A 13,223-nucleotide genomic window follows, 5' to 3' on the forward strand; every position below is an offset into this window, starting at 1 on the left:
AAAATAATAATAACAAATAGAAGTAAAGAAAGTATGAAATCTCTACCAAAAAAAATCATTCTTTAATTGTAAGGAGAAATAACACTGTAATCAGGACAAAAAGTCAGAAAGGAACAGTAGGTAGTGGCTATGAATAAGGGAGTTGGGGCTGGGGGGCGTCTGCTGAAGGGAGGCCTCCAGGGAATCCCAAGTTTCTCTATGATCCCCAGGAGAGCAATGCCTGCCAACCAACACCTACACTCTTCCACAGACCCCTGTTCCTGACAGTGCTCTCTTTGCCTTAAAGGGGCAAGAGTGGGGAAATGATTCATCTTAGAGTCCTATCTCCCTGTTTTGGCCCTTGAAACCTGACATCTGTGTTTCCCAAACTCAATTCTATTGTGAGTCAGAAAGCAAGTATGTTCCCAAGTTCTTCGTGAAGCAAATCTTGGTGCAGCATCAGGCTTACACTGGAGAGCTTTGGGTAGTAGAGAAACCCTGACCTCAGAGGTTTAGCAGAAGAAAAGGAGCACATGCTGAGAGCCAAGAGCTGTGCACCTTGGGGAAGAGTTGAGGAGCAGATTAGATGACTGAAGATCATAGTCAGGAGGCTGGACTCTTGTTCATGTGACCAAAAGATGCTCAAACTGTTTTCCAGCTTCGAAGGTCCTTCAGTGAGTCATTGTCTCCTCTTGTGCACAGAACCAAGGGTTCCATTACCCTCAGGGAAAGGTCTTTTGTGCCCAGCAAACTGAACAAAGTCTTTTTCTCTGCCAAGCATGCAATGGTGATTCTATGGTGTTTGGGGTTCCAGAGGCCTCTGAGGTGGAATCAACAACTCTGCTGGCAGCACCCTTCAGCTTCCCCTGGCCACAGATTTAGAACCTCCTTACCTAGACAGAGAGAGATGAGAGGAGGGTTGGGTGTGAACTCCTGAACTCAGCCCTCTGTACAGATAGGCACAGGCATACACAGGTGACCTACCATCTCACACACTGCATATGTGAATGTCATACCACCTAGCTACGCTCATTCTTACATACCTCTACCCAGCGGAGCCTGGAGGCTAAGCCTAGGATGAACTTACTTCCAGGACATCATAGGCCTGAAACACCCTGGATCAGAAACACAAGTTTCCGAGTCCTGAGAGGATCCTGAAGACTACTGCACTCCAAAGAATTCCAGGGTCAAAATAAACCTTGAGAACAGATGATCCTTGCAGGGATAATTCAGGGCCTAAGTTCTTAGATAAATCAGGCTAAAAAAATAAGAAAATTAAAAAAAAAGTTCTCGGAATGGACCCTGCTGTCTCGGTCCTGTGTACAATCCCTCTGACTCCTTTTGCAGCAGAACTCAGGGTCATCCTAAGGCAGTACCAGGGAAGGATGTCAGGAAAACCCCACTCATACCTTTATTCAGACACTGAGGTACGTATCCACTGGGGCTTCTGGGAGCAACAGTGCCTCCTATGGCAGATAATTGCACTGATTCCTGTGCCTCCCAAGACCAAGATGGCGGCAGCGATGACTCCCACAAGGGTCCCAGGCGTGGCCTCTAGCTGAGAGCTCTTGGCTGGATCTGAAGTAGGTCAGGAACAGTCGGGTGTGAGGGTTTCCACCAGTGGTTCTTTATCCCTTACTAGCTCACAGTCCTATTCTCCTCTCTATCTACCTGCTGATCTCACACTCTCCTGGGCAGTGATACCTCCTGGGCAAGTACAAGGAGGGCTAAGGGTGAAGGGTCCCAGGTGGGCAGCACTTGGCTCCATGGTATCAGGAGTGGCTGGAACGTATAACCTGGAGACAGGGTTATGACACCTACCTAGGGCGGGTGCGAAGAGCCTCGTGTCTGCGACCTTGTCCTCTGTGACCTTGTCTTCATTTGAAGGCTCTGCCAGAGACACACTATCAGGTTGAGTGCTATGTGAATTCAGTCCCCCCACACCCCGATTCCAGCCTCAGGGGTCCTGCTGGCTTGTTCCAGGAGGAACAAATGTCAGGCTTACTGTTAGGGGCTCACTGATTATGACAGAGTGAACTGGTGTGGGGTGGGTGGCAGCCAGATGGAGCCTGGGGGAGGGGCGCTTTACAGGTACAGAAAGGATGGACTGGGCAGTGGTTTCAGGCTGGGAGGGTTCCATTTCTAGGTGCAGTAAGGATGGGCGTCATTGCAGCATATCAGGGGGTATGCTGGCCTCCAGAGGGGTGTGGCACAGAGGGTGTGGAAGAACAGAAGTCTTCTGTACTTATTTGCACTTTGTGAGTAAGTCATGAAAGTAGCTAGGGCAGCGCCGTTCTAGATGGCCTTGCATGTGAATGTGACCCAGCCTAGAACCACCTGAGAAGGAAGTCTTAGTTGAGGGTCTGCCCGGATCAGATAGACCTTGGGCATGTCTGTGGGGAATTGTCTTGATTGTTAACTGGTGTAGGAGGGTCCAGCCTACTATAGGTGGCACCATTCCCTGAGCAGGTGGTACTGATCTAGATAAGAAAGTTAGCAAAGGTGACATACACCTTGAATTTCAGCATTTAGGAGGCAGAGGCAGAGAGAGTGGGGGGGAGGGGGGGAGAGGCAGAGGCAGAGGGAGAGAGGGAGGGAGGGAGGGAGAGGCAGGAGGCAGAGGCAGGTGGATTTCTGTGAATCCAGATCAGCCAGGGATAGTGAGGAAGAATAGAATGAGAAAAAGAAAAAGAAGGAAGAGGAAGGAAGGGAAGGAGACATTGGTTAGGCAGCTATCCAGTGAGCATCCTTTTCCACAGTTTCTGCCTCAGGTTCTTGCTTGAGTTCCTGCCCTGACTTCCCACAGTGACGGACAATGCAGATACTCTCTGAAGTTGCTTTTGGTCGTGGACTTTGTCATAGCAGCAGAATTGAGCTGGAGCTGGGAGGTAGACGGTGAGGCTGGAGTGGTGAGGAGGGTTCTGGGAGACGGTCCAGGTACAGAGAGGAGGGTTACAGAGGGAAAGATGGTGGCAGGGGAAGACTTGCTCTTCAGGTCTCATTTTGAGATGAAATCTGACCCTCATGTTTGTCTGTCCTGCAGCCTCCAAAGTGCTGGAATCACATTTCACTTGCTTTTCTTAAGGTGCTCAAAGTCTGGGGCAACCCATGGGGAGGGCGGCGGGCTCACTGAAGTGTGGGTGCTGCTGGAACCGGGCCACCCTCAGTTAAGATGGCCACAGCTATGGACCTCTGTATGACCTCAGTAACAGGCATGGCCTGAGTGTCCTCCGCCAGACGGGGGCTGGGTTCTCCTGGAAACTTTCAGGACACAGAGAATTTTGGGGTGCAATTTCATCCACACAGTTGATCTGTGAGAGGCTTGGGGGTGGCAGGGAGAGATAGCCTTAGCTGCTTCTAGCTCACCCCAGATGGGCTTCTGCCCTGGACAGTGGAGCGCCTTTCCACACCTCAGGGCAGATTAAGCTCCTCTAACAGATCAAAATCTTTGCTCCCCCCTTTCCGGCCTTTGAGTCACCAAACATCTCTGCCACACTCTACACACTGGCCTTTATCCCCTCCCATCTCCTTGCTCCGCAGCCCTCACCTCACCTGAAATATTCAGGGTGATGTTTCTGTAAGATCTCTGGCGTCCATGCAGCTGCCACAAGTATATCCCTGTGTGGTCATCCTGAGTGTCTTTGATCACAAGCTGTGCCCACCCCCCTTGAACTTGGAGTTCCCACCCACTCCAAGAGAAGTTTCCCTGGGGCTTTTTGTTGAAGATGGTCCTGTCCTTCCCATGGGCAGTCAGCTGGATGGTGACATCGGTAAAGGTGTTAGAGATGTTACAGGTCATCACTGCAGGATTTCCTCTAGGCACAGACACAATGCCCTTGGTGCAGACAGGTCTGTCCCAGCCTGTGTGGAGAGGATGATCACATAGGGCAAGGTGGAGCTGTATGTAGGGCAGTTCCTGGGCTGCTCTTGCGGAACATGGGCAAGAGACAGGTGACAGGACTTCTGAGAGACAGAATGAAATAATGCACACTGATGAGGCCAAAAATAGTCACACACTGTGTGGACAGAACAGAATGGTGTTGGTGTCACTGGGGATTTTTGATCTGGAGAGCTGTGCTGAGGGGAACTCCCTGGGACTTGTTTTCTACACCCACTTGACTGTTCTGAGTGTCTGCTGGCCTAAGGGTCCATTGATGCCTCGGCTGCTGGACAGGGCTGGATGTATACAGAGGTAGTTACATAGTTCACACTTCTGTAGCCCAGGGGACACCAGTCCTCCTGTTTAACCTTGGTAATGAGTCTGCTAGGTGGCAGTAATCATCTGCTTCTAACCTTGGTTTGTCCCTTCCTAACCTGTCTGGACCCTTGCATCCTTTCCTCTGGCGGAAGACCCAGACTTACTTTTATTATGAGAATCCAGGGGAACAACCAGGAGCAGGATGCTGAACAGCCCAAGAGTAGGGATAGTGGACACCAAAGGGCAGGTCAGCATGGCCAGTTGGAGGAATGGGAGGTCTGAGGAGACTGGTTCCTCTCCAGCTGTCTGGGAACACTTCCTAGAAGGAAAGCACAGAGGTCAGAGGCCTGTTGAGGCCGCTGCAGAGCCTGGTGGCCAGGGGTGTGCAGCCTGGGGTGCCTAAATACCTGAGCTTCTGTGGGACCCTTAGCCGCCAGTGCCCACCCTCCTCCTGACCAGTGGCACGTTTAACGTGTTGTGTGGTTTACCTGCAGAGCTTTCCACGAACCTAGCAACCGCCCGGACTGCAGTTATGGGAATGGAGTTGTGGCAGAGAGAACATGTTAAGTCCCTAGTTAGTATTTATTTAGACAGTATCTTGCTATGTAGCTCGGGGTGACCTTTATTTGTATCTTCTTGCCTCGACCTGCTGAGACCTGGGATTATAGGCAGGTACCACCACACCTGAGTGATTTATAGAAAGAAATATTGACCAGAAAGTATGAAGGATTTCCACATACCCCCTTCTGACTCAACATTGAAATTTAAAAAAAGATTTATTTATTATTATATTTCTATGAGTACACTGTAGCTGTTTTCAGACACACCAGACACCAGAAAAGGACATCGAATCCCATTACAGATGGTTGTGAGCCACCATGTGGTTGCTCGGAATTGAACTCAGGACCTCTGGAAGAGCAGTCAGTGATCTTAACCACTGAGCCATCTCTCTAGCTCAACACTGGATTTTTTGTTGTTCTTGTTGTTGATTCTTTCTTTCTTCCTTCTTTCTCCCCCCCGACCCCCTGAGGTGAAGCTCTGGCTGGCTTGGAACTTGCTTTGTAGCCAGTCCTGGCCTCACTTGCTTCTGCTTCTGCAGTGCTGGGATAGAAGGCATGCTCCCCCATTCCCAGTCCTGAGTTTTACATTAGCTTGTACGCACCCAGTCACAGTACAAAGGACAAACCTTCAGTATCCAGTACTCATAGTCCACACAGGGTTCCTTCTTAGTTTAGACAAACCCGTCCAGAGGTGCAGCACCCCATCTTGGATTATGTGACTGGAAATCTAAAATCAAATTCTTGCCCTACTCTGTGCTCAACCTACATCTCCACCCTCACTCACTTTGCTGCTGCTTCAGCTGAGACCTCTCCCCAGCCTCCTGGGAACAGATTGGACCAGATAAGGGGTCCCCCTCCAGCAGCCATGTTCCAAGCTGTTCCAGGGTGACAGGTATTACCTTGAAGTTGGGTCTGTGTTATGTGGTTCCAGGATTGTGGTTGGAGCATCTCTGAGTTTTAGGAACAGTAGGTGTTATTTTTTAATCTTTTTTTTTTTTTAACTTTTTTTTTTCCCAATAAACATTTAGAGAAATTTTAATCCACCAACATGGCTTCTCTGACAAGGGATCACATTCAAAGACCTTCTAGATTTGTGTGATCTGGCTGGAATACAGACATACCTTTAATCCCAGGAAACAGGCAAGCAGATCTCTGAGTTCAGGGCCGGGTATAAAACAAACTTCAGGTAAAGAAAGGTTTATGTCTAGGTGTGGTGGTATATGGTTTTAATCCCAGCGTTCAAGAGACAGACATAAGAAGATCTCTGAGTTCTAGTCGGTCAGTTCGGCTGAGTAGGCAGAGAGGCAGGAAGATGGAGTTTAGTTCCTGGCTGTTCAGTTTGTGGAGTTCAGAGACAGTTTTACCCCAACAGATTTATAGTCAGGTTGCAGAGAGGACAAGCTGGACACAGGTGAAGAACAGAACAAGGCAGAAAATTAGAAGGAGCCAAAAGATTAGAACAGATTACTAGAGTTCAGTTGAGATCAGGAAGAGCAATTAAGCCAGAAGTTGAGTGAAGCCAGCTTGAATTAGTCAGTGTAGAGAGGCGTTTGAGCCAGGACACCTGAGTTGAATCAGCCAGCCAGAATTCAGACAGAGCTAAGAAAACTCACTCAGCAGTAAGCCTCTGAGATGACTGTTCCACCACGTGAATAAAATTTACTTTTACACAAGCACTGTTGCATGCCTGTAATCTCAGCCCTTGGGAGGTAGAGGGATGAAGATTGGAAGATCCAGGTCAGCTCCCATTGCATAACAAAGTTAAAGCCAATCTAGAATACATGAAACTCTGTCTCAAAAAACAAAACCAACAGTAATGTTTCCTTTTTTAGTTTAGAAACAGGGTCTTTCTATATATCCCAGGCTGACCTTTAATTTGAGGTTCTTCTGAATATTGAGATTAGAGGTATGTCTACTCTAGGACCTTTTATAAATTTTTTCTAATTTATTGTTGTAAGAAGGGCAGATTGCTTAGATCACTACATTTCACACATGCTCCTTCAAAAACAACCTGCAACAGAAATGCATAAAACAAGCTGGTCACCGAGTCTCACACCTGCTAGTCCAACACTAGGATGCTGAGGCGGGAAGATCTCCATGTTTTTGAGGCCAGCCTGAGGTGCAGATTGAGACTGTCTCACCACTGTCTCTCCACCCCTTTCCCAAAGAAAATGCAAGGAAAAATACATGATAGAGACTGCCAGTTAGACATAAGCCAAGAGAAGCCAGAAACATGTAAAAATGCCCTTTCATGTATATTCTGTGTGTATACATGTATGATTATATATGTGCACACACAAACATGAGATTATTTAATGTAACGCTTAGTTGCACCACCTTCCTCTGCCTTCTGTCTCTCCCTGTCATACCATTTGTCCCTCAAGACACTTGTCTACTGAGTGACTGTGACCTTCTTTGGAGTTAAGCTGCTACACTGTAACTAGTCAGGATGAGGTACAGTGTAACTAGTCGTCAGGTGAGGTGGTACAGGATCTGGTGAGCCATATCCAATAGGATTGATGTCTTAGACGAGGGAGTTTAAACAGGCACAGAAATGAAGGCCATCTGACACCGAGGCAGAAATGAGACTTGTGCAGCCACAATACTTCACCTCCCAGAGCCCAGGACAGAAACTGACCCTCCCAGGCCTGTATGCACATTGTGGACATGATTTTTAGCCTCCATTCCTGGCACCTAGGACTGTGAGAGAATAAATTCCTGCCGTTGTGAGCTGTGAAAACCTGTGGTCACATAAAGACCTGGGACACTGACACTGGGGATGGGAATTTAACTTAGCAGTAGAGTATTTGTCAAGCAAGTGTAAGGTCCTGGGTTTGGTCTTGCTCTGGCTCCTCCTCAATCCCTGCAGTCTAGTGACCATAGGAATCCAGACTTTACCCAACTGGTGTCATCACACACAACAGATACATGAAAAGGGTTTTAGAATCTCTTACCCTCAGCTGCCCTCCTTCCTAAAATCTGTCCATTCTACTCACCACTGTTCCCTCCACACCATGTCTGTGGACTCACAGCACAGGGAGCATGGGGAGCATGGGGGAGCACGGGGAGCATGGGGGAGCACAGAGAGCATGGGGGAGCACGGAGAGCATGGGGGAGCACGGAGAGCATGGGGGAGCACGGAGAGCATGGGGGAGCACGGAGAGCATGGGGGAGCATGGGGGAGCACGGGGAGCATGGGGGAGCATGGGGGAGCACAGAGAGCATGGGGGAGCACGGAGAGCATGGGGGAGCACGGGGAGCATGGGGGAGCACGGAGAGCATGGCGGAGCACGGAGAGCATGGGGGAGCATGGGGGAGCACGGGGAGCATGGGGGAGCACGGAGAGCATGGGGGAGCATGGGGGAGCATGGGGAGCATGGGGGAGCACGGAGAGCATGGGGGAGCATGGGGAGCACGGGGAGCCAGTTCTCTTCTCCCAGGACTTCTTGCTCCTGGAGGGTTCCTATTTTGCACACCGCCCTTGCTAAGCCTTGCCAGTTTCTCATGAGGTTATCTGACTTCCGACTAGTTTATAAAATATTTGTGTTTAGAGAAGCACATTGTCTGCCTTACACAAGGCTAATTCCTTTTTTGGTTACTCCTCTCTCTTATCTCTTTTCCTCAAAAACCAGAAGCACTATATACAGATACTTCCCTTGTCTGTTTTTTTTTTTTTTTCTTTCAAAGCTTCAAGTTTTAGTTTTAAAATGTTTACCAGAAGCCAAGAGATAGCTCAGCTGGTAAAGTCCTAAGCAAGAGAACCTAATGTAGAACCTACATTAGAAAGTCAGGTATTGTGAGTTTGAGGCCAGTCAGGTGAGTTCCAGAACTGCCAGGACTACATAGGGAAACCCTGTCTTGAATCCTCTTTCAAATACCCCCCCCCCAAAGACAGGTAATAGCCAGGCATGGTGACACACCTTTAATTCCAGCACTCTGAATGTAAAGGCAGGTGAATCTCTGAGTTTGAGGGCAGCCTGCTCTACAGAGGCAGTTCCAGGACAGAGAAACCCTGTCTCCAAAACCAAAACAACAAAAAGGTATGAGGGCTGGAGTGATGGCTCAGCAGTTAAGAACACATGTTGCTCTTCCAGAGGACCTAGGTTTGATTCCCAGGACGCACATGCTGATAAAGTCTGTATCCTTAGTCCCAGAGGGTCCAATGGGCTCTCCTGGCCTCCAAGGGCACCAGGCACCCAAGTGCATAATATATACCCAGGCATAAATGCAGGCAAACACCCATATAGGGATTAGGTCCAGTTCTTCCTCCCAGTCTCATGCTCCCAGAAATAAGACTCAGAATCAAAATATACTTACAAATACCTTAGCCATATAGCTAGGCTATTCTCTGACTAGATCATAATTTAAGACAACTCATTAATTTTATCCTATATTCTGCCATGTGACTGGTCACCTGTGCTCAGGTACCATGATGTCTTCCGGAGTGCATCTCTCCTGGCTCTATCCCAGAATTCTTTCTACCTCCCAGATGTCCTACCTTCTATTCTTTCCTACAGAACATTGTTTTTTTTTTTAATTGACAGGTGAGACATCCATACAGTATACAAGATATTCTCTCTATACACCCATACAGGTAAGATTACATATTTTAATTAAAGAAAAAAAAAAGGTCAGACTTGGTGGCACATACTCATGGTCTTGCCCTGAAAAGTAAAAATAGGAAGATCCCTGGGCTTGCTGGCCAGCCAGCCTAGCCTACTTGGTAAGCTTCAGGCTAAAAAGAAAGCATGTTTCAAAAATGCAATGCGGACAGTGTCCAAGGAGTGACACCTTCCACAAGTGTGTACATATGCATCCACCCGCACATGTGCACATGCACATGAGTGTGTACACTCGTGTGTGTGCACACAGGACTCTTCTGCCAAGTTCTCAAATCTGCCCAGAAGTTGTGTTGAGAACTAAGAGTATGAATGTCCACTGTGTGCAGCTGTTACACCGGGTAAGCAGGACTGGCTGCACACACCACACCATGAGCCCTGACACCAGGCAGCTGTGGTCTTGCCTTGCGCATCCACCTTTACCTTACAGGTCTCAGCAAGCAGATTTGACACAGTGACTCTGCACCTGGCCAAACAATCTCCCCTCCTTGGTTTTTATCTTCCTCTAGATCTGTTTCCCAGACAGAACTGTGTCCCAACTCTGCAAACTCTTTCCTTCGAACCAGGAGTTTGCCAGAACCTACTCCACACATACAAACTCAGCTTTTTAATGCTTCCCACCCCGGCCTGTTACTAGGATTCACATAACCAGTTCTCCAGCATGTTGGGTTTCTTAGAACCTGCATGGGTGGAAACATCTAGAAAGGTGTGGCAACTCTCCTGAGGGGGGGCTTTCCATCTCTGATAAGATCCATCTAACACTTTCCCTGAACAGTGTTATGAAACACTCTCTCTGACTCGAGCGTTTCTGCCAGGACACAGCCTCCTAAGTGATGGCTTTGCTGGGTCCCCAGGACTCCCTTCTTCACTCGGAACTGCAGCCGCTGAAGAGTGGGTCCTATCTGTGGTGCTGCCCCATCCCAAACTGGGCTATGTATGGAGTTGAACCTCATCTAAACCTCAATCTATCCAGAGGGAGACGTGGCCACTTCTGGGTCTTGTTTCCCATGTCTCCTCTTCAGTAGCAACACCTCAGGGCCAGAGTTGGCAGTGGGAAAGGAGACATCACTGGATCGTGGTATATAAAACATATCACTCAGGTTTATCACCATTGTGTAATTTGCTCTGGTTCCTTCTGGAGACCACTGAAGAATTCCTGGTCTCAGAGACATCATCTTTGTTCTTGACCATCAGTAGACTTCTGCCTCCTGGGCCACAGGTTCCTTTTTCACTGCCTGAAGATGTCCTTTCAGAGACAGGGCTATGCCCCAGCTCTCTGCCCTAGCTCCAGACACAGCAGGTAGAAGGTAGACCAAGGTCTTTCCTGCGTAGAAGTAAGGACATAATCTCAAGGGCCAACCACTCACTGGAGACCCTCCACCCATGGCTACAGATCCTGTTCCAGTGTCTTGGGAGAAGACAAAGCCCAGCAGTGTCTCAGACCCAGTGGAGCATCCTCTAGGACATGAGGCCAGAAGCTGGAGGTCATATCAGGCCTTCCATAGCATAGCACCCAACTCAGCCCGAAGCAAAGTGGTCCTGGGCTCAGATGCTGCCTGAAGGATGGCAGCTAGCACTTCCTTCATGTCAGTGGTCTGCTGTGTGTCTCTTCCATGCCAAGTCCCCGTGAAGTTTATGTCCACTGGCGTGTGGATAGGAAGGGTAGCTGACACAGCAAGTCTCTACCTTCTGGGAGCAGATATTCCCCTCCCTGCAAGGACCCAAGACCTCTCAGGGTTTTACTTTCCAGAGACATGTCATAGCTGCCCAAGGGAATCAAGCTCATCCCTGGCTTCTTGGCTACAACTCTTATACCCAAGACAGACAACTTGTTTTTTAAACTGCAGATATCGACTCGAAGTTGGGAGGTATCTTGAGAGAGTGATATCCTCAAAGGAAAAACTGAAAGGGAGAATGGGACGGAGCCACTGAGCACCCTGGTGTCTGGCCTGAAGCATGTGTATGCATGCATGTGTTTGTGTGTTTGTGTATGCATGCATGTGTGTGTGTGCATGTGTATGTGTGCATGTGTGTGCATGTGTGTGTACATGTGTATGTGTGCATATGTATATGTGCATGTGTGTGCATGTCTGTGTGCATTGTGTGCATATGTATATGTGCATGTGTGTGCATGTGTATGTGTGTGTACATATGTGTGTATGTGTGCATGTGCTGTGAGTGCTCGTGGGCATGTGTGAGTGTCCAGAATATGGGTATGAGAGAGGGCAAAGGCTCAGGATCCTACACAAAGGTGTGTTGTGAGATGCTGCAGGAGCCTGTGGCACTGGATGAGCCCATTTTTGTCATTCACAGGCCTGGAACACTCTGTTCGTCCTCCCGTCCTTCAAACCCTCCACATTCATGTTGAGAAGGCAGAGACTTCATGCTACTTATCCTACTCCGTGAATGCTGAAGAATGGTGACTTGCCGCTACCCTTCTAGAGCCGAGTCCGAGGCATCTGGAACACACAGGTCCTGCTGAATGCTGTCCACAACCCTGACCCTGTCTCTTGTGTTTCCTGAATCCCAGCAGCCTGGCTGATGGCCCAGCTCTGCCTTTGCTCATCCTTTATCTGAGGCAGCCATTCCCTCCCCACAGAACCCTCAACCCTCAGAGCACCTTGGTTTCCCACACACCCCAGCCTCTCACCTGTTCCTTCTGTAGCGAGCTCTCCAATGTTACTGCCACTGCTGCCCCTGGATGACTGAACTCGTCCAACTCTGGGAAACTGAAAGCCTAGAGGGAGGGGCTAGATGAGGCAGCCTGTCCTATTCCTTGCCAGGAAAGCTGCTCAGCTTTCAGGAACTCCTTTTAGCACCACAAGCTTCTTTGTGATTCTGTTGTGTGAATATGTTTGGAATAGAAGCCTCATGTTAGTTTCAGTAGTAGCATCTCAGGGACCTTGGAGGAGGGTCCAGGCTTTTTGTAGGAAATCCCTGGCTAGAGCTGGTGTTTGATTCAGGGTTCAGGGGCTGCTCTTTTGGGATCTGTATGGGTTTGCCTCCCTCAGGGTTCAGGTCAGAATGTGCCTTGGGGTTGAGCTATGGAAGACAGCTTGGTCCACCTGGTCACCCTTGGCAGCAACAGATTGTGGGAGTAAGATGGAGTGTGCAGGGATGACATCCTTTGTCAACCACACTGCGAAACCCCAGAACAGAGAGCTTGCTCTGCCAATCTGCACCAGGGTCCTATGCCTTGTAGACAAACCCTGGAGGACACCCTGGCCCCACCTGAAATAGGGCTCTGGTTCAAGGAGGTTGCAGGCACGTGACACCTGCTCCTTGCAATGAGTGTTTGCAGATTACATTTGAGAAGCCTCACAGTGTGAAGCAGAGATGGCTGTCCGCCATTGCTGCGAGGAAGGAAGGGGCTGCTGTGGACTCCATCTTAAGCCAGCTCCATGCTCAGCTCCAGCATCCTCGCGGTTTGGTAGGGCTGTGGGGTCAGCTCAGTCTCCACACTGTGAATTTTCTCGTGGACAGTGGAAGGAGGAGTTATGGCCATAGATGCAATGAGGGACTCTGGAGAAGATACGCTTGTGGGGCAGGAAACCCTGAAGGGGGTTGTGAGCTGTGCTGAGACTTGCACTTACAAAATCTATGCCCACATGAGTCCAGTGGACACTAACCCGAGGCCCCACGGTGACTCTGTAAGGTGTCTGTGGCCTTGTGTAGATCCAATGGGAGAGCCCTAAGATGTCTGCTCTGTGGGTGAAGAGCCTGGGAGGGGCTAGGCAGCAGGCATCCTTCACACATTGGGCCTTAACTTGGCATGCTGACATAGGAAATCTCTGGACACTAAGAAAGGCCCTGCAGTCTCCAGACACATGGTAACCAAGCCTCAGAGAAAGTCACCAACAGATGGTG

The 13,223-nt window shown here is 49.2% G+C and overlaps 1 protein-coding gene across 1 annotated transcript; it reads right to left on the reverse strand.

Annotated features, from left to right (window-relative positions):
- Positions 1-208: 208 nt before the first annotated feature.
- Positions 209-12,051, reverse strand: LOC308426600 (secreted and transmembrane protein 1A-like). The gene is made up of 6 exons (XM_080924432.1): positions 12,007-12,051; positions 4,342-4,496; positions 3,532-3,840; positions 1,801-1,869; positions 1,389-1,557; positions 209-872 (listed from the first exon to the last, which is right to left on the reverse strand). Exons 2-5 carry the CDS (start codon positions 4,430-4,432, stop codon positions 1,391-1,393), a joined length of 636 nt encoding a protein of 211 aa, XP_080780558.1. The 5' UTR covers positions 4,433-4,496; positions 12,007-12,051; the 3' UTR covers positions 209-872; positions 1,389-1,390.
- Between the last annotated feature and the right edge of the window lie 1,172 nt (positions 12,052-13,223).

This window comes from Micromys minutus (assembly GCF_963924665.1).
Source record: "Micromys minutus genome assembly, chromosome: 10".
Lineage (NCBI taxonomy): Eukaryota > Metazoa > Chordata > Mammalia > Rodentia > Muridae > Micromys > Micromys minutus.

Excerpts from the sequence above, each read along its gene's own strand:
- LOC308426600 (XM_080924432.1), bottom strand. The coding sequence starts at position 4,432 with ATGCTGACCTGCCCTTTGGTGTCCACTATCCCTACTCTTGGGCTGTTC. Across the intron at positions 3,841-4,341 it reads CCTGGATTCTCATAATAAAA|GCTGGGACAGACCTGTCTGC; the intron begins GTAAGTCTGGGT and ends CTCTCCACACAG. Across the intron at positions 1,558-1,800 it reads GCTCTTCGCACCCGCCCTAG|ATCCAGCCAAGAGCTCTCAG; the intron begins GTAGGTGTCATA and ends GACCTACTTCAG.